The sequence below is a fragment of the Branchiostoma floridae genome, chromosome 12, assembly GCF_000003815.2.
Source record: "Branchiostoma floridae strain S238N-H82 chromosome 12, Bfl_VNyyK, whole genome shotgun sequence".
NCBI classification, from domain to species: Eukaryota; Metazoa; Chordata; class Leptocardii; order Amphioxiformes; family Branchiostomatidae; genus Branchiostoma; species Branchiostoma floridae.
In genome coordinates this window covers 13,055,608-13,081,533 of record NC_049990.1, presented here as the reverse complement: position 1 = coordinate 13,081,533, position 25,926 = coordinate 13,055,608, and the positions used below count along the sequence as shown (strand labels likewise).

General features: G+C 38.9%; 1 protein-coding gene across 1 annotated transcript; it reads right to left on the bottom strand.

The window, feature by feature from the left end:
* Positions 1 to 5,267: 5,267 nt before the first annotated feature.
* Positions 5,268 to 25,926, bottom strand: LOC118427768 (alpha-N-acetylneuraminide alpha-2,8-sialyltransferase-like). Its single transcript, XM_035837694.1, has 8 exons — positions 25,772 to 25,926; positions 23,736 to 23,896; positions 21,192 to 21,365; positions 17,103 to 17,247; positions 15,326 to 15,438; positions 11,496 to 11,588; positions 10,283 to 10,530; positions 5,268 to 5,718 (listed from the first exon to the last, which is right to left on the bottom strand). Exons 1-8 carry the CDS (start codon positions 25,781 to 25,783, stop codon positions 5,501 to 5,503), a joined length of 1,164 nt encoding a protein of 387 aa, XP_035693587.1. The 5' UTR covers positions 25,784 to 25,926; the 3' UTR covers positions 5,268 to 5,500.

Genomic DNA, 25,926 nt, shown 5'->3' with positions numbered 1-25,926 from the left:
GATCCCAAAAAAACTGGTCTGGATAGGGTTAAATGGCATGAGTATTGTGGAAAGTTTAAAATTCAATGCAATGTTTATTAAAGTGTAATATTGCAATAAATGTCAATCTATTGGTTATTGGTTGTTTTGAATTTCCGCGGGCGTTTGAATTTGACATACAGAAGTTGACGTAATTGGTTGGTTAGCATATCAACATGATTCAACCTCGGGTTTGTCCATACACACCCAAAACCATTATAGTTCAGAATGTTAGTTACGTGATTCGGCCAATGTTCGTATTCACCAGAAAGTAAAACATCGGCTGTTTTAAACTTTTCCGAAGTCACGGAGATACCAAAGGATCAAGGCTAAGTCATCCGCCCCAGATAGACAGTTAAGGCATTTCGAATTTAAAATTGCGGCGTCACATTTATCATAATCAAAACATTGAGGTAGGTAGTTGATGAAAAAATTGAATAATAAGAGGCTGAGATTGCAGCCCTGTCTTACTCCGCATGTTGAAACAAAGGGGCTTAACAGACCATTTTGTAGTTTGACTACATGCTTGAACATTTTATTACTTTAACAATTTGTAGAGTAAACCATCCAGCCATACACTGCCAAATACTTTCTTCATGTCAACAAAGCTAACATATAATTTCCCTCTCCTTTTTCAATATATTTTTCATTTAGAGCTTTTAGAACAAAAATATTGTCAGAGGTTCGGCACTTTCTTCTGAATCCGAATTGAGTGTCGGCTAGCAGACAATTCCTTTCAACGAATTTCTGTAAGCGAGTATTTACAAGTAATGTGAACAATTATATAAGTATCTACATTAGGTTTGTCGACTCATTTGAAAATTAGTGTAAGGATACTTGTGTTCCAGTTAGATGGAAACTTTTGGTTGGAGACAATAGTATATAATATATGTTGTATATAATAATGCCTTAACTATTCCTATGGGATACTTTCTAAAGTTCCAGGTCAACTTTAGGGTCAAATAAAAAGAAGAACTAGGTTGCTAAGGATGGAAAATGATGCTAGAACAGCTTTCACAAAAAAATCACACAAATGCTGCAAACATTATCTTTAAGATCGGACCTCAATTTTCTAAGAGCTCCCCATTTTTATGATGGCCTTTATCCACGTCTTAAGTATTCTTAAGGTTTCGGTGGATGATTGACAAAGATCAAAGCCTATTTTTAATTTGACCAAAAGCAAGTGGGAAATAAAGTCACTAAGACTACAAGTTTTTTCGTAAGACCTGCCAAGTTAAAGTTGGTTCGATGTTTACTTGTTTTACAATGTGTTATACTTGGCTGTAATTTAATTGGAGGGTACTCGATGGGTTATGATAATTAATGATTTAAAATGCAACTGCTCCCTTGTCCAGGTTCAATGTCAAGTGGCCAATACAATTACGTTTTGGTATTCAGAAAAATATTACTATCAGACTAGAACACTCTCCTCTGGAGTAAAGTATGGCTTTAAGCAGACAAAATACATGTAACCTTCATTAACTGTTAAATGTACTTGCCATTCCTGCTGAGGTGTTGTTTGTCCACCATCTTGGTGAGGGAGCAGACATCAGCAACTCTGGCCAATTACGGCATGTGAGTTTCTATCGAACATGAATCTGGTATTTGGACTAATCCATTTTCAGCCCACCTGGAGGGTGACTTAACCAAGACTTTGCTATTTGACGGAACAGGGAGCTTGCTGATGATTTTCAATGTTTTCAATGTTTTCAATGTCTCTTAGTGGGAACAATGAAATGTTGATTAATAAAAGCATCTGCCTTGTGCAGAGACATGTAAAGGATTGACGTCGCAAGTGCAGCACAGATCAGTAGTTTTGTGAGTTTGTCGATCACCCACAGCGACTGGAGTTTTCTCTCGTATCTTGGCCATAAACCTATCTTTTTGAAGAACTCAAGCCTGTTATTGGAGAGTCATTAACATCATTAAAAAGTGTATATAACCATAGACAACTTTCGTTTGGCAAAGTACGTTAAAAATAATCTAAACGGACCCCATGTAGCCGCAAATCGAGTCAGACAAACCAGTGACCGCAAGTGACCCCAAAGGAAAGGCGAGCCATCAGAATAGTCCAATGTTACATTCAATTTACATACAAATTTGCATTGGATTTGTAAAAGAACAGGAAGTTATAATATATTGCACACACAAATGTATTATGGGAAGTCCTATGAATGATACCCCTTATAAATAACGATCGAATGTTCATCGAATATGAATGTATAACGAAAAAAGGCACCCCCACCAAAGCGGCATAATGGTACCTTCCGAACGCGTTCTACCCCCGGAGTGTGAAATGGCACCAAAACGGAGACTGAGAGGCCGGGGCTGACCGCGGAACGTGTTTACTACCTTTAAATGCTATTTCCCCGGTCAAAATTGTATTCTTGAAGGAAAAAGTAGTTATTTTGTTGACATTATAGCTTGCAGATAAATATTATCCAAGGGTATTCGAACATAGAATGGTAATATTTTTGTAAGAGCGATATTTTGGCGGAAAATGTAGGAAAAATCTTTGTTTTTGATGTTTTTGCCCCAAAATTATCACGATTTCGTTACATAATCCAAAATACCCTTGGACAGATCATTTCCGTTGGGAATAAGCTCTTATCTCGTAAAAAAATCAAGGCTATAGTCCGTGTCCCCGCTGGGGAATTGATACATGAATCAAGGAGGTTATATGAATGAAACAACAATATTTTAAACCAAAATCGTTATTTCTAACCCAAAATTACAGGGCAGCAACAGATATCACATGTGCATTTTATGTGTACCGCATAGAACTAACTCTGTATGAAGTTTCGTTACAATACGACAATGCGTTAAAACGTTACAAGAATACACGTGTTTTCAACTAACTAGAACCGTGTCACATGCCGTAATTGACCAGAGAAGGCTTTTATTCGCACATTGGTAGGACAGCTTTCACAAAAACACAAGTGCACTTTAATTTGAAAGTTCATCTGTTTTGGTAGAAGTCATTCTTGAAATAGTTGAACTGTAATTTGCTACACAAAAATTGGACTCACGGTGGGCGCCATAGACTTCCTGCAACCTATGATCCACTGCTCACTGAGCCACGTGTTCTATCTGCATAACGTAACGTCACGACAGCAGTAGATTGTTAATTCCTTGGCAAAGACTGATGCTGGGCAGTCGAAAATTTGGGTGAGTATAGTTTCTGTGTTGGAAATTCTAGTTCAACTATTTCAAGAACAAGTGCACTTTGGTATAAAAAATATTGATTAAGTGTACATGTTCAATGTATGTACACGGTTTTCAGGCATTCGTAGCAAAAGCTCCATTATATCATGGAGTGTGTTTTCCAGATTTTATTGATATGTTTTGTCTGTTCATGACAAGAGTGATAGGCACAAAGGATTTAAAACTTTCTTTTCAATGAAATTCAAATAGGTTATCATAAACTTGTAATCCTGGTGTGCTCACTCCTTAAGTTTCCATCCATGGCTGGAAATAAACTAAACTGTCCAGTATGGTAATCTAGTTTGTAACATTAGAGTTCCATGAACACATACCTTTGCCAAATAAAGCAGGTTTATTATGTAGAATGATGTCTGTAGACGTAAAAGTGTTACTCATTACATTTTACTTTATTTGTTATTTGATAAAGTCACAAAATCTTTTATCAGCTAGAGTTCGACGACCTCATACCTCCATGAAATATTAAGAGCTTTTGTAAATGTTTTGCAACTGACATCCTAGGGGGCCCCAAATCTAATCATTAGTCATTGTTATTATGAACATCCTTGCCTAAGCTACCTACATACCTAAAATGATGAAAATTCGAAGTTCATTTCAGCATTTATCCTCCTTGGAATGTTTTGACAAAAACGCCCCTGCAGATCTAAAATTAAATGTTAGGGAGCTGAAACTTGCCTCACTTTGTCATAGCGCTAAAAGCCATCTACCACCCAAATGTCAAGACCATGCCATGTCCGGGACAAGAGAAACATTGAAGAAACTGCTGTAATATGATATTCTAATTAATTATGGAAATTAGCTATTATACTTTGCATAATTAGTATTTCATTTTGCATATCCATCAACACGTTCATATTTTCCAATTAATTGTGCAAATGAGGTACTATTTGTATAATTGATATGTCTTGACATTTTTTCTTTTTCTCAGCTAAATATGTGACAAGTTTGAAAGCCCTATCATGAAATGCAGTGGATATATAGACTTCCCTCATTAATCATGCAAAAAGGCTGTTGATTTTCATAATTACTATTCCATCATGTAAGTCTTCACTTATGCTATCTACATACCAAAAGTCATGACGATCCGTCAACACGTTCTCGAGTTATTCTTGTCCAAAGTTTGAAAGGAAACCGGCGCCTGCACTTCCAAAAAAAAGACGTTAGGGTGCCCAAACTCACCGCACTTACACAGCATGTCCAAACCACGAGATATCAAAAATGGAAGTTCCGCTGAAGTACCTTAGCAAGCTTCTAGGGGTCACATTATTAAACTTGACCTTCGTTTTCCCGACCCCTACCCACCTACCAAATATCATCAGGATCCATCCAAGGCTTCTCGAGTTATGCTGTTCACACACAGACAGACAGACGTACAAGCCTAAAACATAACCTTGCCATTCTGGCAAAGGTAATGATTATGCTAGACACACTTTAAATATTCATTTTCAATATAAAAACAACTACTTCAAATATCTGCCACAGTGACTGCAAAAGGATGCACACAGCAGACGGATTGATATGTACAGATGTTTGAAACACAGTTACTGTAACAACACAGATTGCGCTTGGGCCATGTTCATGAACCCCAAACGGACCTAAGCCTGTTAAACTAAAAAAGGCTGGCCAAAAAAGTTGCCTTCTAAGTGGTCAGGAAGGTCAAACAAATGAACTTAACACATAGAGTATGGTATTAATGCACACACAGATGGCATCCACATATAAACATGCACGGTCTTATTAACTCTTTAAATTTCCTAAACAGGTTTTGGAAAGTTACGGCAATGCTGACAAGATTTTATGCATGACCTCCTTCAAATATCCCCAAATGCAAGGGTGTTACAAATAACAAATGAGAAAGAAAGGATGCATAAATTTTAAAATCACAAAGTTTGTACAAATTCCTAATGTTGTAAAAGTAGGTGAAAACAAAGAACAAGTCTTAGATTTTTTATGACTAAAAAGCCCTTCTCCCCACAGCATTGTCTACTGCATTAGTATAACAGGAGCTGAATGACTTGATTCAATGCTGTCGTGAATTCGTCCTCCATTAATCCATATTAAAATTGTCTTCACCTCATTAACATATGGAACCAGAATCGTGTTTTAAAAGCTGGTTACGTTAGATCCAAATGTTCCTCGAGTCACAGGTGCTGTCTGAAACGTTTGGAAATTGATCATGTGTCTGTGCTGTTGTCCCGACAAGATTATAAGGCTTTAATTTATTATTATGAGTATCCTAGTTGCAGTTGCGCGTGCAGCATCACGGACATTTGTTTGTAGTTATGTGCAAAACTCCCTCATTGTGAAGTCTTTGGTGTTGTTTGAATTCATCTGGAAGTTTGTGAGCTTTGTGCACAGGGTGGTTGTCATAATAATGCTGAGTAAGGTTGTTCCCGATCCTGTCTAAGTGCCAAGGCCAGAATCCATAAAGGTACACTTCCTCACACATACTTAGAGCAGCACTGACCAGGAACAGACCTGAAACAAACATATGAAAGTTATTGAATGAAGATCCTTATTACGCATTTTTTGCTCACCACAATAAATGATACGGTTTATTGGTTTATTTGTTGTGACCTGTGCTTGGGCAAATAATGTTTAGTCATTGAGCTTTTGAAGTACAGGTCACGAAAAGAGTATATTAAGAGTCATTGCAGGAGAAAACCAGGCAAAACCAGGCAGAGGTCGGAAGATGGGGGTCGGACAAATCAACTCAAACTTTTTATGTGTGATAGGTATGGGGAACTATGAACAGCCATATGATTAAAACCCTCCAGCTATTTTTCGTTATGGCGTTCTGGGGGCCCCCTCTGAGACCCTCCAAAAGCAAACTATTGATGACTGAAAATTACTGAAATTGCGATGGCTATTCTGATACTTCTGATTAAGATATGACAAAAAGTTTTATATTCCCATATTTCATGTGTTCTTAAGTTTTACTGACAAAAATTTTAAGACGAAGTATTGAAATTAAGAGGGTGTTACAGGGGGTTACCAGAACCAATGAAAACACGATTTTCAACTCTCTGAATTTCTGTGATCTTTAAGGGGCTTGTTCTCCGACAACCAGCAATTTAAATGAATGGTTTTACCTTTACTGGAGAGAGGAATATGTACTAATTGAAAATCAAGCGTCGTCTAATTGGGCCATGTATACCACGAGCCGTGAGCTCGTGAGGTCTTTATGGGGATTTTCCAGGTTTTTGACCATGTTAAAACAGGTAATAACTGCTCACTACGGGGTAAGGCGGGCAACTTTTTGGTGTCCCTGTGTAGGATCACTGCTTGATTGTCACAAATGCTTCAACTGACTGCAAGTCATTATTGGGGCTCTGTATGGGGGATATAAGGCTACTTGAAAATGAATTATGCAGGTTTTACCCGCATTTGTTGCTCTGTAAGTCCTCAAATAGTACATTCCTTACAGAATCATAATGATTATGTATTTACCATGTAGTGCTTAATGAAAGAGGCTCTACATGGGGGTTATCAGGTCTCCACGTACATGATATACTCTAACCGTCATTGCATCAGAAATCTTTGGCAGAAGCGAGAAGAACTGGGTCAGCAATCTTCTGCGCATATTTTCGATGTGAGATAGGTGGGTTGGTGAATTATGAATTAAGAGCCATCGAATCAAAAGTCCCATGTTCTTTTTAGTATGGAGTTATGGATCCCAATGGCTGCAGTAATTACGAAGGGCGATGAAGGCAAGTATGTGGAGTGCTTTGTCCACATTTTCAACAACTGCCGACAGGATTGGTTCTGTGCTATCCTGCAAAGTGTATTTTAGACCGTCCAGTCCGGGGAATCTTTTACTAATGAAAGTGTTTTTGAGAAATTGCAGGGTGTTACCACTGTGCTACGCTGATTTTGTCTCTGCCAGCGATCGGTCAGAAAACTAGCATATAAGTTCTGTGCTTCGACTTCTCAGACCCTCAGGAGGCAAGGACATTTGTGACCGCAAGATAGCATAAGACGGTACGTCAATGAAAAACATCGATGTCTTGACCGCTGAATACATGAAAGAAACGTGGGGGGTCCCATGGATGCATAGAGGACTGTAGAATTGCGGTGGCACAAACAGGTGAAGCAAGCTAAGAGCAGTGCAAGTCATAGAACAATTTCTTGTTTGCAACTGATTGAGACATGCTAGTACGAGTCTAGAGAGCCTTTGGTGTTGGGGTTGGAGAAGTAGTGAACTTTGCCACAGTGCCACAGATACATGACCTTCCAACCCCGAAACAGCACTGTTTGGTACCCCACAGCCACAAACGAGTCACATCACAACATCGGCAGTTGGTCAAAGTCAGCGTTGTTCTGCTGCCCTGAGCCAGGATGTGTGACAGCCTTCAGCTCAGCCAACAAGCTAGAAGACGTTGGAGAACACTTTAAAGAACTGGAGCGGGAGTCCAACGTTACGAACATTGTACAACAGAATACACAAGCAGTGGGCTCAAGCTGTGACTGGTATAGCTCATGGCTAGGGGTGGGTACCGGTACGGAAAATTCAGGTCCAGGTCCGGCTCAGGTCCAGAGGATCAGGTCTAGGTTTGGACCTGAACCTGGACCTGATTCATTATGTGAAAACTTGTGAATGGACGATACGTAAAACAATGGTCCATTTTTGGGACCTGGCCTAGCCTCACAGTCACAAGGAGAAGAATACGTATTGGGCGTCCTACCAAGTTGTCAATGACGGCTGGGCAATCCGGACCAGGAAATGCGGCCAACGGATGTCAGACAAGATGAAAACTTAGGCCTATCTGACTGCCATTTTCAATCGGGGGGCTACGTCTGGGCAGAAACTGGTGCTGTGCAAGTGGCCCACGAGATGTGCACAGCACGTTAGGGAATCTGATGGCAAGCGGTTGTTTCAGCCCAGCGAGTGGCACACGGCCGATTACAAGCTATTACAAACTTTCAGCAGCACAAAGACAGCAAGAAAGCACAGAATTTGTGATCACTGACATGGAAGCGATAGATGAGGAAAGCAAGTGGCATCAGGCGCTGCGAAAGACAGTGTATACTTTAATTCTAAGTATTGACTACAGTCATCCTGTCATGTTTGAAGACTATGTGTGTGGAGTATACTATAGGGAAAGCACACTTTGTAAGGGACTTAAACTAATTGACGTCTTAGAGACACTGAGATGTGTAAAAGCAGCTTAATTCCATTTCACATATCATTATATGCCCCATACAGAGCCCAAATGAGTAGCAGTAAATAGGTATAGCTTTTTTGACAGTTAAGAATTGTTCCTATACAGAAACACAAATAAATGACATAACTTACCCCATATTGAGCACTTACATAGCAACAAATGCGGGTAAAACCTGCATAATTCATTTTCAAGTAGCCTTATATCCCCCATACAGAGCCCCAATAATTACTTGTAATTGGTTGAAGCATTTTTGACAATCAAGCAGTGATCCTACACAGGGACACCAAAAAGTTGCCCGCCATTACCCTGTAGTGAGCAGTTATTACCTGTTTTAACATAGTCAAAAACCTGGAAAATCCCCATAAAGACCCCCCGCTCACGGCTCGTGGTATACATGGCCCAATTAGACGACGCTTGATTTTCAATTAGTAGATATTCCTCTCTCCAGTAAAGGTAAAACCATTCATTTAAATTGCTGGTTGTCGGAGAACAAGCCCCTTAAAGATCACAGAAATTCAGAGAGTTGAAAATCGTGTTTTCATTGGTTCTGGTAACCCCCTGTAACACCCTCTTAATTTCAATACTTCGTCTTAAAATTTTTGTCAATAAAACTTAAGAACACATGAAATATGGGAATATAAAACTTTTTGTCATATCTTAATCAGAAGTATCAGAATAGCTATCGCAATTTCAGTAATTTTCAGTCATCAATAGTTTGATTTTGGAGGGTCTCAGAGGGGGCCCCCAGAACGCCATAACGAAAAATAGCTGGAGGGTTTTAATCATATGGCTGTTCAAAGTTCCCCATACCTATCACACATAAAAAGTTTGAGTTGATTTGGCCGACCCCCATCTTCCGACCTCTGCCTGGTTTTCTCCTGCAATGACTCTTAAGTATATAGTACGTCTGGCGATGTTGCCCCTTTTTCTCCCTTCTTTGTAATAGTGATAATGTAAGAGGATTTACAAAACAGCAAAAATAATATATCCAGTCATGTGCAGAACTCTACCGGCCACTTTAGACAGACAAGAGTTTAATCGTGCGACTGTTGTTGTCCAAGACGTCTCAGGCGACGGTATTTTTATGCTGTCTATAGAGAGGATCAAAACAGTAGCACGACGGTTTTTACTCAAACCATCGTTCGCCCACCTCGGACCTGGTCGTGCGACCCTTCAGCAGGGGGTCCGCGACACTATTCCACGCATGTCTAAAAAGGAATCATCGCCGGCGACGGAAGTGAATCATATACTAAATACTAATAAGCTTGCAGTATGTTCCTCTCAGACAATAACAGTCGCAAGACTATATAACTGTTGTCTGTCTAAAGTGGGCCTATCTATCTATTTATAGATATCTATATATCAATATATCTATATATCATTTATCTATTTATCTATCTATCTATCTATCTATCTATCTATCTATCTATCTATCTATATATATATATATCTATATATATATATATATATATATATATATACATATATATATATATATATATATATATATATATATATATTTGATAGATAGATAGATAGAGACATGTAGAAAGATAGATTCAGAAATTCAGATTAGGTGAAATTGTTTAGGAAAATTGACTAAATGATTTCACAACTTTTAATTTTGCTGTATCATGATTAGTGGGGGTATCGTGGTAATGGCTGTTAGTGTTCTGGTAAAATTCCAACCTCTCCTTAGGGAGATTGGAATTCGGGATTCCCTCGGATTGATTGGAATTCCAATTTTCCCTAGGAGAATTCCGAATTCCCCTGGGTTCCAATCTCCCCTTGACTTATACACAGATATATAGATATACATATACTATTCAAAATTTCTTATTCCCAAAAATAACATTCTCTCTCAGATGAGTACAAACCTGTAGATGCTCTCCATGCCTTGACTCCCTTCTTTTTCCAGTACCCATTTATCTTGCCCATGAATACTGGGTTTGCAAATATTATTTCATTGTCAGATTTAAGTTCCTTCAATACTTGCTGGGCTTTGAAGGTGTATGATGTACACATCTTGTATGCAAAAGGTGTCATCCAAATGTAAGATTTCCCATAAACGGAGGTATCTTTGATGAACTTTTCCTTCATTGTATGGTTCCGAAGATTTTTGTACCTGAAATATAATGGCGGATAACAACTTGATTGAAAAATATCAATTAAAAGTATCAGTGGACTGTTTCCATTGTTGTAGGTAGCATATGTATCTGTATCTGTATATATATAGCCGGTATAACCGCCGTTCGGCGTAACACACCAACTTAACTTAGTAGCTTGGTTTGAGAGGGACACTATGCTAAGCATAAAGGAGAAATAATAATTGTATAATACACTAATGACAAATGATGACGTTTTCATACTTGACACATAGACGTTATTACTGCGACATGGGACACATTTACTAAAGGGTCCTATATGGTGCTTAAGGTAAATATGTAACGAAAAATGATCGTGTTAATTTGACAATGTTTTTATAATGTGTAGTTGGGAGAAAGTGGCTATAGTGATCTTCAAGGTTGCAATGTTAATCAATCATTCATTACCTTTTAAATTATTAATTTGGTTAATCTGGCATAACATGTAAAGACATATTGCTGCGTCAGATAAAAAAAAAGAAATTTTATGTAAGTGAATCTCATGTGTGCACCAATTGAGACTATGTTCCTTTCAGTACCAAAATGCACCTGATAATGGACTATTCAAAGAGTTTTGTTGAATGTTACGTCCCCCTAAAGGATTTTCATACTATACTATTAGATAGGTTAAGCATTAAACTGTCGCCTGCAGTATCGGTACTAATTGATAAATAAGGGTCAACCCCCAACACTAATCGACCGATCTCAGACTTACTTAGCTGTTAGGGTCCAAGGTTAAAACCAAACACACTGAAGGATCAAAGTCACCTATCCTTATTTAAAAAGAACTGTGGATATAAACAAAATTCTTAGAAACAATTAAAAGATTAGGTCTTCATCAAATGAAAGCATGGGGTGTCACTAGTGTTCAATCTTAAAAACATTTTTAAAGTTTCGTTTTAAACCTACTATTGAATTTTACTGAAAATTTTATGGTAACACATACTTATCTCGAATGATAGTCGGGTTTGCAGTGATAAGGTCAGTCTTGCTTCCCACTTCAGCGATGTGATCTCCATCAATTGGGGCCATATTGCAACTACAGACAGAAAGAAAAGAGGGGTTTAATGACCAAATGTTTTTTTTGCAACATTGAAAAGATCCGGAGAGTCTATGTTTTTATACCATAGTAAATTAAATCACAATCAAACCTCATTTCTTCATAGTACGATTATAGTGATTGAGATACGAGACGCCCTTGAGCTGAGACATACTTATGGTCCAAACGGGTGATACAGCCTAGGGCTAGCAGAATCGTGCATATCTAAAGTTTGAAGCGTCCAATTACCTTCAATTTTTTAAAGTTTGACTAAATACTTTCTCTGGAAAGATATTCTTTTTAGGAAAATTTGCATAATATATTTCAAATTGATAATAGATTAGAGTCAATTTATATCAACCACCGCTTAACACTTCTGTTCAGATTTGTATCATGAATTCTTCAGAGGATGTGGCGAGAGTTGCACAATCTGGAATATTGATTCTGAAAATTAGAAGAAATTGCTTACACTTTAAAAACTATAATTAATCTAATATTTTATCATGGGGTAGCTATCACTTATTATCATATAGCCAGGCGACGTTAACCATTCGGAAGGCCCCATGCAATACTGTTTTTAACACGATGTAGCACATTTATGCAACACTGTTTATGAGCAAAATGTCAATTTTAGAGTGGTCATATCTTTCCACCTTTTTGTACCTCGGATACCACATTTTGTAACGTCAATATAATTGAGATAATCCACGTTACCCTGAATACCAGGATAGTCGGATTCGTGAGGATGCAAAATGTGTTTTTTACGCATCCGTGCTCGTCTCCTGTACTTTGGAGCAGTACATTGTGGGGATATCTTGAATATGCGACTCTGTATTTTTCTGCATCGGTACACTTGAAAAGTGTATTGTGGGTAATCCAATCGTTGTCTCTCTGACCAATCAGACTGCACATCAGTCAGTTTTGAATAAAGCAGAGATATTGTCCGTCCGTACCGCCATCTTTTTGTACCTCAAACTCTTTGAGTTTTGAAACGTCGAACTCGGTATATGGATTTGTACACACATGTGCGGGAGCTTCCGTAGCAGGTTAATGTTTAAGGCAATGACCAAACGTAAGCGGCAGTCGACGGCCGAGATGACGAAGGACTAAAACACCAGCCTTTTTTGTAGTTCGGCGTTCTGGGGCCATTTACACCACTGTCCAACGGATCTCACGGCGAGGTATCTTTTATACAATGATTGTTTCCAATAATACCCGCTTTAGATTCATCTTCGTGACTACATTCCTTGCTGACTAGTAGCCTGCAGCACTTTGGGATCCTTGGGTTAAATAGAATTTTGACATGCTTATCAGAAAGCCACACAAATGAGCCCTACCCCCAACCCAACAGCCAAACAAAGCCAGTTACAAAACACAAGTCGCAAGCAGGATTTTGAGTAAAAGTTGTCTTATTTGCGACAAATTTCAATCGTCATCAACACAATACTTTGTGTGCACTGACGGATGTTTGTCCCAAGCCTGGTATTTATTCGTATCGGACATTCTGTTGCAACGGTGTTAATTAACGTTTTTGTTTATGTGCGACGTCTTGTGCACAATAAAAAGTCACGGCCGGCCGGGTATACGTGCAAATAGCACATTGTCAGATATACTGGTAGATACAGTTACATGTACATGTAGATAAGATTAGATTGTTGGATTCTAGCAAAAGTGCATAGTTCAACTCCCATGTATATACAGATTGCCTACGTTGTACCTGTTACAACTATAGTGCAAGAATGTTCTCCCCATTCACTTTTCATTCACCTATTTAGTTTCACCTTCGGGTCACTCATGATGCTGCCATGATTCTATTAGTACTGTGCATCAATCAAGTGTTAAGCGCTGTCTAAATTGAGCTTTAAGCATGCAGAACGACTTTTCAGACTGGACAGGGTTTTCCAAATGCATTTCCCTGTCTGGTCTGTAACGCTAGTTCTCCTTTATTCGGAGGATGACCTTTATTCGATGTATTTAACCCAAAGGGTATTTCGGGATATCAAGTAGACGGACGGAGGTCTCAAACTGCATTATGATGAAAAAAATGCATTTGGAAAACCACCGTCCATCAACGTGATATCCCTAAATATCCTGTTTTAGGTACAACGGACAAAGGTTACCCCGTGAATAAAGGTGAACTAGCGCTACTGTTTTTTTTTTCCGAAAACCCCATACAACAGTGTGTTGACAGATTTGTGACTTCAGTGCTGCTAAAGGTATTATCATTTATCTCAGGGAAGGACATCTTTGTGCACCTGGACAACTACCGTATTCCAAAGTCCCTTTTCTATGGGCAACTCAGGAAAGACAGCAGCTGATTAGATCGCCCCTGTCAATGTTGTAAAAGCAACCTAAAGAAATGCCACATAAATTCTTTCACCTGGGATACAGACTCACTGAACAGGAATTGATGGCGGAACATGTGAGCGTCACACGACAGTCTGAGCCTTTGAATCCAGCCTTCTGTCTTACATGAAGGAGAAGAGTGAGATACTAGAAAAGCCAAACACCACGGCAACCGCAGACTGCAACTACCACGTCATGAGCTGGACTTGGTAAATATGTGAGGGGGCGGGAGGGAGGGAGAGAGAGACAGAGAGAAAAAGAGAGGGGGAGAGAGAGGGAGAGAAAGAGAATTATGCAAATAGCCTCTGATGATCACAATGCGCATTTCATTATGTCTATCTCAATCTTTAACTTTCTAGCAGTTGAAAGGCATAAGTTGATTTTTAAATCAAGCATAGTCTGCCAACAAACATTTCTGTCAGAGAAAAGATTTTTGAGGAGATGAGCGCCGGAGCGTCGTGCAAGCCGTTGCATTTTAGGGCCAACCAGAAAAAAATGAAATCTTGACCCTCTTAAACATCATTTCCAAATTCAGCTTGTAAACTAGTCTAAGTTCGATGATGAAATTTCTATCGGTTAGAAATGTACTAGGGGTGACGCCCCTGCAACATATTTTGACCATGTCCAATGCCGAAGGGCCGAGCCATCGCACGGAAGGTCCAGCCAAATTTTGAAATCTGGACCCTTGAGACGTAATTTTTCCTTCATTTTCACGGGTTACGTTTGCCCGTAGACTAGTTATGGGTTTAATAAAATTTTGATTACGCTTTATAAACAATTTATATAAATTAGGTTTTAAAGTAAAATCCGGTTAGCTTCCGCATTACGTTAAATTAAAGGGGCCGATATTACTCGACAATAAAATGTACCGACTACGCTCTACATTTTACGTTGAATTTGACCGATCTCGCTTCAAAATACGTTTGATTAAAACCGTCGATTACTCTCTGCAGAAAAGGGCATTAGGGCCCCCATTAAACTGGGGATGAGAATCAGTGCGCATATGCTGAAGGTAGAATAGAACAACATCTGTCATTTAGAAAGACTCTCAACATGGAAATATTGAAACTTTCTATACATTTGTACATGTGCTCAAAATGTTGGACAACCTATCTTCTACTGCAAAAAAATCATTAAATTCCTTCAATAGATAAGGATCAAATTGATTTCATAACTAGGATAGCTGTTAGGCACCTTCTTCGATTTTTTTCTCCGTGAGTGTTGATTGCAATTAGCTATGCAGCAATTAGAATTGCTTTTATTATTTAATAGTTTATATGAAACGTAATGACCTAATTTAATGCATGAATCTGATTTATCTTATCAATGCTAGAATCACCCTTGAATACTACCATCATCTAATTTCTCGTGTAATTGTCCAAGTTACTTACCGGAAAACAAAGTTGGCTGAGTCTATCTCTTTCCCACAGTTACTGTTCTTCAGAAGCCCACTGTTTCCAACCACGCTGCACCGCGAGTGCTTCATGTGTCGAAAAGGTGAACTCTAGAACAGGATGTGTAACAGTTACATTTGGTCTAAATCTTGTCCGGGCCCAGTGTTGCAAATCCATACATATCTAAATACATATCAGGGAGGAGAGATCCTGCAGAATCAGTGATTCAACAGAAACTCCGATTTGGACCGGCAGAAGTACATGGCAGCTTCTCGAGTTATGCTCACACAGGTCTACACCGGTCTGTTATCTATTGTGTGTGTTGTTAGTTGTTTCGTTCTGCCCCTTGTGTTATGCTGATGTTGTGTAATAATGTACAGGAATATTTGCTACATATTCGATATATACGTTTAACAGACATGACAGACATGTTTGGTACAGTTTTGGTATTAGTTGATTTTTTGCCTTATTTATGTGAAAGATGTGTTTGTACTTTCTTCAGGCTTTGTGTTTCTTGATTGTATGGCGAAAATTAGCTTGTATGTTTGGAACTGTCAATATCATCGGCTTGTTAATATTTTTACGTCACAGCCATGTAAATTTTTCATGTCTCCTGTCCGTCGTTATTTGTCAATATCACGGCATAGCATATACTAGTATTGGGATAGATCGAGATGTATTGGGTATTTACGTGACTGGTCGTGTGTCAGTCAAGTAAAGTCTTAACATTTCTTTTGCATGTCGTCCGCTCGTAGTATTTCCCAAATCACCGTTATATTCTCTGTGATTTGGATAATTTGGGTTTCGTTTCATTCTTTGTGTTCATCGTATTCAATGTCTGGGGCTGTTAATATCATCAGTGTTGTTATATAGTTATAAATGACGCAGTGGGAGTTACAGATGTGATTGAACAGGTGTTCGTCGTATTATGTGTGGTGTTACGACAGCTGACATCGTGACATCGTATTCCTGACAGATGTCGTTCTACCTGGAATATGATAATCATCACCTGTTTATGGTAAATTTACGGCAACATCTGAAGCCGCGGGCAAATGGTTGTTAGTTTATTAGAGGAAAATGGCTATTAATGAATAATAAACACGATACGTACACCACTGAAAACAACACAACTGACAAACCATAATTACGTCACAGAGTGTGTTACCTACGGCCACTTGTTTTTTTTTTAAATTATTAGTATTTTTACAATCTATTTCTATTGTACAGGGAGTCAAATGCAAAGTACTATTGCCCACTATCACATGACTAAAAGTAATTTTGTTAAGTACAATAAGACTAGTATTTCTACACTCTACAACTATTGCACTGGTAGAAGTGTGCCTATCGAATTAGTAAGAGTACATTCGACCAGCGCAGCGTTGAAACGATTGTGTCTACAATCTACGGCTCTTGCACAGGAATTGACTAATTGGAGTTTGTAATATCTGTAACCCAAGAACGTAACGGGGCCGCCCTAAGATGTTACGCTTTTTTTACGCACTCGAACTCAGGGCGCTCCATCGCTAGTTGCCAAACAGTGGTCATGTTTTGATCAATTAATTTTTAACACATTCATCTAGAGACCATACTTGAATAAGGAGTGCATTCATACGGTCCATGAACCCTTCACCCTCCGCGTTACAACTGGCAAACACCGAGTACGTAAATCGTTAGCGTGAAAATAACTTCCGATTTTGAGCTACGGTAGACAGTGCGCCATAACTTGGCATGCTTTTGTAATTGTTCTCTTTTTTGTCTGAGATTTAAGACTTACCTCGGGAAAACGTTTCCACACATCGTTGGTGACGTTCAACCTGCTGTGTCTCTCTGCATCGTACTGTATGACACTCCCCAATGGGAAGTTCTCCTTTGTGACGATGAAATCATCTTTTGTATTGCAGATAGCCTCTAGCTCCTTCCTAAGAGGATTAAGCCAGTGTTAGCAGCCGCTGGGTAGTTGAAAAAAGTTCCGATGAAGGTATATTTACAATTGGTCTAAGTCTAGCCAAAGAGATATCAACACTTTTGACAATTTTTCATTAGTATCATTATAGCAAAAAGTAAAGAAGCATATATGGGGGTGATCAATACGTTTGGGACCTCTCTACCGTTGTAGAAGGAAGATGACCCGCTGAGGTTGTGATTCTGTGCAAATTTTAAAGTTTGTACTTCTGCATCAGATTATTGGTCTTTGAACTGAACCAATTTCTTGCTGAAGCTGCAATATTCCTTCATTGCCTTGGAAATGCCTCTGAAAGCATTCTGCTCCCGATATCAGGACTGTCGGTAAATCTTCGGTCGACCAGGAGGCGGCCCAGTAATGATCAAATCAAAGCGAAATTTTAAGATTAAAAATTCTGCTGAAATACCCGACTGATCTGAGATTTAAAAGTCTATACTTTTCCCGTGAAGCTGATTACGAATACAGGTGCCTGGATGTTATCCGAATCCCCGTCGCTTTTGTCTTTGAGATCATAATGACAATTCGCAAGTACAGATCACTAGAAACCACCTTGCGAGGTATGCAAAAAATATGCTGGTCTTTGTACCCGGAACGAGCGTTCATGATGACCCGAATTTACCCGTTTCAGTTTGCCAAATGGCTAGAACCGTTAATTTTTTTGCATCATGAGCGGGGCCTTATAAAACAAATTATAGTATTACTTTTTGAAGGACCCTCATAATATGAATATGTCCCCTTTATGTCAAATGACAACAAATGAATTGCTCTTCCATTTAGTTGAGATCAGGTGTTGACTGTTTTTGGTGACACCTCAGGGGCAAGTCTAATTATGGCATTGTGTGCAGTCCGCAAGAATTCTAGGAATTGTACAGGAATGTGTCCACAGGAATGCTAAGGTCCACAGGCATCTTTGGAATTATGGTCAGGGAGCCAGTGTTGGTCAAGGCCACTGGATTTCCAGCTGCAGGCAGAAAGTGGGTCATGCAGACTCCCTTTGGGAATGGAGGCATTTGGCCTAGAAAACTTCGTCAGCCACAGTTCAGCGATTGATGGAATTACAGTGAGAGGGGGGGGGGGGTATTGAGCAGGGTCACTGGCATTCCAACCAAGAAGCCACTGCAAAGCAAAGCCACTGAAATTGGGATGCAATGTTGGACAGGGACACTGCAATTCCAGTATGAGTAGAAGTATAGGGTAAGGCACTTGGATGCGAGGCAGAGAAGCAGTGTTGAGTAGGGTCACAGTGGTATTTCCAGCTGGTGAGAAGGCTATGCACAAAGTACAGATAAATGGCCATGCATGGCAAGGAGTAAAACTAGAAAGGCCAACATTTGCTTGAGAGCAAATACAGTATATTTCAGCCATCTCCCTCCCAATGCAACAATAGACGGTTCCAAAATCACCCATGTGCCAAAATGGAACACTTCTGCTTGAAATGACTTCTAACTACTTAATCACAGTTAAGCCCAAAAATCAATCTTAAAAAATCCCTCCATCTAAGAATGGACTCTTCCAGTGTACCCAATGTCAGACTCAGTAAGTCATAGTCATACGGCGTATTACAGCACCGTTGGGGTTATACCACTCCTTACGAGGTGGCATACCCTTTCTTCCAGCTGATTCCATGTAAAAAGGTAAAATAGACAAGTCCAAAAACACTTCCGCGAAAAAGGAATGGAATTTTGAATCATCACCAGTCCAAAACTGAAGTTGAAAAAAGTCCCCCCTCCTTGCAAGAATGTACTCTTCCTGTGATATCCCTATGTAAAGTGGAGCAGTCCAAAAATACTTCCGCTAAAATAGCACTTTGACATAATCACCAGAGTCAAAAAATTAATATTTAAGAAATGCCCCCCTCTGTGCAAGAATGGTCTCTTCCAGCACACCTCATGTAAGATTGCAAAATAGACCAGTCCAGAAATAATCACACTAAAATCATGACCTTTGTATAGGTAACCCAGTCCAACTTTAAATTGAATTTAGAAACAAAAGTTTCCCTGTGCATGAATGGACTCTTCCAGATTTTTAATAAGTCTGAATTCTTTTGAATAAAAGAATATGTAAGCCACAACAATTGAATTGATTTGAAGAAATTTACTAATATTCATCTTTTGGTATTCCTTTGAATAGATTAGAAACATTTTGAAAGAAACTGTACAAAAATATCATTATTTAGAATAATTTTGAACCTCTGTGTGATTCTTTCACATTTACAAATATTTACAAATATTTGCAAAACTTTCCCAAATGGTAAAAATTAGTTTTAATAATATTGCCCCCATAAAAGTAGGCCCTATTGTTGCCTCTGTATATTTTTAGATTTTACTGCTGGGCACTGGTGGATCCCTTGTGGTGGACCATTGTTGCATGGCACCCAACCATACTTTGCAAGGATGTGTGAATTACTATCTTCCTAGCCCACTGTCCCATTTGCAAAATGTTACAAAAAAATGATAGAAAATGGTAGATGATGGTAGAATGCTGTTATCATTATTTAGAAATCATTAGAAGTATCCAATTCCACACGATGAATATTTCCAAAGTCTATCAGGACCAGGGAAATATTTTTGAAGTTGAAACAGTATCAAATGTCCTAGACATATAATTACAAAACTTTAAAATTCATTCTGAACAATGGCAACAAACATCCGCAAGGTGACTTGGAATGGACTCTATGCCAAATACTAGTAGTATAAATGGGCCACTTGAATATACATCTAGTGCATCCCTTTACCAAAAGTTAGGTCATTTGGTTGTAAAACCTGGGTACAGCAGCCAAAAGTGTCCTTTTTTGGTCAAAAAATTGCCAAAAAATAGCAAAACTAAGCATTTTGTTGTACTGTATGCAAATAAGTGAATCCATGTGCTCATTTGTCCAGGGCACATTTTACCCATACCTGTGGCATGGCTAAAATATAATTATTAATATGATCATATTCTAGTGGCAAATAATCTACAAAAAGTGGCATCTTGAGAGACTGACTATGATACAGTACTCTCAACTTGCATCAGAATCCATTTGTATTAAGTCCAATCATTACAACTAGGCCTCGGAACCAGCAGAAAACTTCATAACAGCTAGGAACTTCCAGTCAACTCCCTGAGTTTGAGTTACATGAATGTAAGAACTATGTTCACCTACATGTATATTCAGAGACCATAACCATAGCAAAAATAACATGTTTATTGCCAGGCTTATTCAAGTTGGGTTTTTTTTTTTGCATTTTCTTCAATGAAAGACAATTAAACCACATTTGTGATAGCTGATGATATTAATCTCCAAGCAGATCCTACGGTGCCATAAGATAGTATCAAAGCTGGCAAAGGAGTGTAGCCGGCTAAGGGAGTCAAACGGGCACCGGAGATCTGCCTTCACTGGAACAGGGAGGAGCATTTCTATTGAATAAAGGTGTCTCTGCCCCTCCCTGTGCCATATTAACAGCTATTTACAAATATCCGAGGTGCTAATGATTTTACGAGCAATTTACATCTTTATTGCGACAACTTCATTGACCCTGTAGGAGATCTGCGCCAAACAGGAAGGAGGGCAATTAACACCTACGCAGCAAGCACAGTTTGATTAGGCAACAATTGGATGTTAATAGCCTTTTGTGAAGCTGAATAAATGCAGATCCTACGGTGGGTTTGATACTATATTAAACCACTGTGGATCTGCTTGGAGATTAGATGATATGTCAAGGAAAAGGTGCTTAGGTCAAACGCAGCCATTGCTGAACAATAGACGATTGAAAATACAGCTGAAAATAATTGATTTTCTTTCCACAGCCTACTTGCAAATGAGTTTCCAGTCATGATAAATTGTGAACACTAGGCTCTAGAGATTTGACACTGGGACAGAGCAAGGCGGTTAAAAAAGGACAAAGTAACATAAATACAGACCTGAAAACATCAGCTGCTGTCTTGTTGTATGACCAGGTTGGCTTCTCGGTTGGAACTTGCTGCACTTTCTCCCATTCTTTGTTATCTTTCAGGTCCTTCTCTCTCCTTGTGTTGCTGTCTGTTGTCACAGTGTGTGACTTGGGAACTTTTTCTACAAGGATGGCCGGGAGACCTCTGCAATTTGATACACATGAAGACTAGTCATTACTGTTGGAAATCTATGTCATGACATATATGTAACTACTTTTTCGGATTGGAATGGGCTTTTGTTAAACAGTAATATTATGAATAGCTTTCTAAGGCTTCAAGAATCTGCAAAAATTAAGCCCATTGTTCCGGGACATATTCAACATGACACATTTTATCTATTCATACTTTTTGGTGTTTGCACAAAAGTAACTCAAAATATTAATTTCATTGTGGCTCAAATGTGATATGATAGGATTTTATTTCCAGCAGGATATCATGACTGTGGGATCATGTGGCATATTTACAGCAGAGAGTGTTTGACCCATAACCCAGAGGTTCAGGGTTTGAATCCGTTCACTGCCACCGATCAGTTGAGAGAAATTGCCCACCCTTTATTTCATCTCCAGAATGTTGGACTGCAATCATGATATTTATCATGATATATTTGGTACATATATCATTTGGTGTTGTTGAGTGAGGTTTCATTTTTGGGCCTTCAGGTGCACAGTTAAATGACCAATTGGTACTCAGGGCTCGAAATACTTTTTTCTGCATACCTGTACTGGTGCAGGTAACATTGAAAATTACCTGCACCAGAAAAATTACAATGTATTGTGTGCGGGGTGTAAGTTTAGGCCACCTACAGCTGCAGGACCTAGAGCGATGCAAAATAATTGCTGATTATGCATGGGAACTGCAGTCCATGTAACTTACGTACCACCCTCTGTCGTGTCCATACTGATATATGTCTGATGATAGATCATAGACCTGTAGTCTTTGTACCATTGTAGTGTTCGTGCCCATCTGAAGTGTTCGTATCACATGTGGTTTTCACACACACTTGTGCCTACCGCATGAAGTTACTGTACTAAATTACATTGATTATGCAGACTACGTCAATATCTAATCATTTCCAGTGTTCATATTCAAACATCGTAGTTCACTTGTAGAAATCAATTGAATTATATAAGTTCCTAATTAAGCTATTTTTGCAGATATTATGCAACTAATTCCTCATTTGCATACTTGGTATCTGCTTATGGTAATACCTATCATATTTATATGTTACATTTATCGAAGGCCATTTACGGAAAACAATAGACTGATGCAATTTCCTCATTGATTATGCAAATTATGTCCAGTACATTTCACGTAAAGCATAATCGAGCCTTGAAGTTCCACGTAAAACGTAATCAAGCCTTAAAATGTTCTGAGGGTATACTACATCATAATCTGGCCTCACAGTTTTCGTAAGTTGTAGCGTAGTCTAACAGCTAATTTTCCCCCACAAAAAACAGGACCTGGTAATGGCGTTTCAGATGGACAAGATTTCAAAATTTCTCCATACCTAGCTTGCAAGGTCTGTCATGTTCGGACATTGATCAATACGTTTGTAGCAGGTATGTCCATTGCTATATGCAACTGTAGTCTCACTAAAATTGCACTCCTAGTGGCCGATTTTACAGTTTTTTTGTTGTTTTTGTTTGGGCCAACTACTCTCTCTTTGCAGCCAGGGGCTGAATTGCGAGGAGCTTACAATAGGCTGGGCTAAGTCGCAAGGGTCTGAAATGGCAGCCTGTATACAGCGCCTAATGACCTCAATACAACAGTAATAGCCCCAGTTGCAGCCAGGGACTGTAGATTTTGAACCACTCACACCGCACCATCGCACATGTGGTTGGTTCTTTAACGTACTCGAGGTGTGGCTCTCCCCAAACACGGGACCTCCATTTAACGAGTCAGACAGACTGCTTTTAAATGAGTAGAAGACAAATCAACAGAGAACTCCTATCCAAGAGACGGCTCTAACCAAACCTAGGTACCGGTACTCATTTTCAACCGAGTAAAGTGATGAAAGCCCTGTAAAGTGCCCTTCCCATTAGGGCACAAGATCGGTGACACGGCAGGATTCGAACTCGAAACCTCTCAGTCCTGAGCCAAACACGCTGCTGCTGTGCCATGCGATCTCAGCCCGAGTTGCCACCCCATTTGGTCAGTGAGAGATTGTGAAACACACTAAATACTATATGAAATTGCAATTTTTTCAGAATATTGAAACCACTGTCCGTCGACTTGATATCTCTAAATACCTAGTTTCATCAAACATAAGAATTGATTGACGGACTGAATGCTGAACTATAAACGTTATGTAGAAATTCAGAAGGGCGAGTAAAAACAGAAAGAAACAACATCCCGACTCCCGGGATTCAAATTCGCACTGAACCTGGGCAGCCGGATCACAAATCCAGTACGCTACCGCTGTCGCCACAAAAGCTGAGAGCTCCTTGACAAGGACGGTAGGCTGCGTACTTGAACCCCACTGTTACAGTTACATAGATTGAGTGTTCTGCCCACCTTTTGTCCATCAGCTCTGGATTGATGGGATGATGTCCTCTTAGTGTTGGAAAACCTGCTTCAGGCTGGTGAAACATCACAAACAGCAGCAGCATCATATTCACCGCAACAGATGCACACAACAGCCACTGGATGTGTCTTCCTAATATCCTCCTGGTTTCCTGTATTTTGTTGAAATACAGAACCCATTAAATAACTTCTTTAGGATAAGGACATGATTTCAATAATTGCACATAAGTCAGGTTTCACCAGATGTCAGCTGGACCTTAATGGAACACTTGGTGTTAACCTTGGAGTCAAACAACACCAGAGCTCAAAATACTTTTTTCAACATTGGAAATTACCTGCCCCAGACAAATTTTATCTGCACCACTCTGAATTTAGAAAGTATGGATCATACTAAAATTGTCCAGGAACCATTCCTATTTATTCCTTTATACTTTATAGGTGGTAGCAGTCAATGCAGCTAATAACAATCCACATACACCTACATCATATGACATTTATGTATAAAATCTAGTACATGCACCAGTGCAGATTAGGTGCAGGTAACGCTACTTCACCTTTATCCGAGGGGTAACCTATATCCGTTGCTTTCCAAAAAGGGTATTTAGAAATATCTAGTCGACGGACGATAGTTTTTAAACTACAATATTTAGAACATATTACAACTTGAAACCACCGTCCGTCGACTTAATATCCCCAAATACCGTGTGGGTAAACAGAACAAATATAGGCCGTGCGGATAAAGGTGAACTAGCGTTAGATATCAGAAAAACCTGCACAACTCCAATTTTACCTGCACTAACCTGTATATGCAGGTGGTACTTCGAGCACTGAACACGTACTATAAAGTAGTATTAAGGTGAGGTTACATAATTTATATTGGGATGACTTCATGTCATATGTAAATACTAATCATTGTATGACTTAAAATCATTTCCACTTGGTCTCTATGCAATATTGTACTGTAACCTGATGCCAGAGGACAAAAGTAAATCAGAATTGATAAATTCTGTTCTAATTTCAAATATGTTCAGCCTTAAAAGAAGAGGAAAAATCATTCTTTTGTCTACCACATTGTAGCTGTTATAAAAAGCTTACAATGTACATCTGTGAAATCTCACTGCAGACACTTTTGGAGATCCTGATACTAACAGAACCTTTTGTCAATGTTTACACTTTCTTCTATGTTCTCAATATTCAGATCCTGGGTAGATTTGATTTTAAACCACTCTGGCTACATGTATGGCAGGACAAAGACCCGCCAATTTCACGGGTCGTACTGTATATTTTTTTAGTATCATTATCTGATTTCTGATAAGCTTCCTTTCATCGATATACAAGCATATTTATATTCAATTTAGCATTTGCAACCCAGTCAAAATAGCATAGGATATATATACCGCTTCATTTTGGAAAATTGTAGAAATATTAATGTGAACTACCCAAGGAGGGGAAAATTCTCCTGTGTTATTCTATATTTCAGTCTAATAAAATTGCTCAAACAGTCTTAAATAGTCTGTACTAATTAGACTAAGCATTCAACAGTCAACTCCACAATTATGTCTAGTGAACGAAAGACCTTTATTGTAACACTAGTTCACCTTTATCTGGGGGTAACCTTTATCCGTTGTCTTTAAAATCAGGATGTTCACGAATATCTATAGTGGACGGACTATGTTATGTTTATCAAAATATTACAATTTTAAACAACGGTTCATAGACTTAATACCCAAAAATTAATACAGGGTATCTAGGAATATCAAGTTAACGAACTGTGGTTTCAAATTGCAACATTATCAAAATAATAATTGTCAATTGGAAACGAGCGTTCCTCGACTTGACACTCTGAAATATAATGCTTTAAAAGCAACGTTATATAGGTTACCCGCGAATAAAGGTGAACTAGTGTTACATTCATGCCTCGTCTGGCTGATAGTACGACGTAACGAACATACATATGCAGGATATGATTCTGGCACTAATGGCAGATAGACTATTACGACTTCCATTTAACAGAATGCTCTGCTTACCTGAAAACACATCTTAGAATCTGTCCTGAAAGGCAACAATGCCGACGACACAAGACAATGCCAGCACTACCATACCGACAGCACAATCATAAGAGATAACTAGACTGACAGGTCGAACCAGGTGTGTGCTGACGTCATGACCACACGATGCCGTG

What these genes read in the sequence shown, in the direction of transcription:
- LOC118427768 (XM_035837694.1), bottom strand. An exon ending in CCAGAGCTGATGGACAAAAG is followed by an intron (nt 21,366 to 23,735) that starts GTGGGCAGAACA and finishes ATCAAATTGCAG; the next exon opens with AGGTCTCCCGGCCATCCTTG. An exon ending in TGTGGAAACGTTTTCCCGAG is followed by an intron (nt 15,439 to 17,102) that starts GTAAGTCTTAAA and finishes ATCCTGTTCTAG; the next exon opens with AGTTCACCTTTTCGACACAT.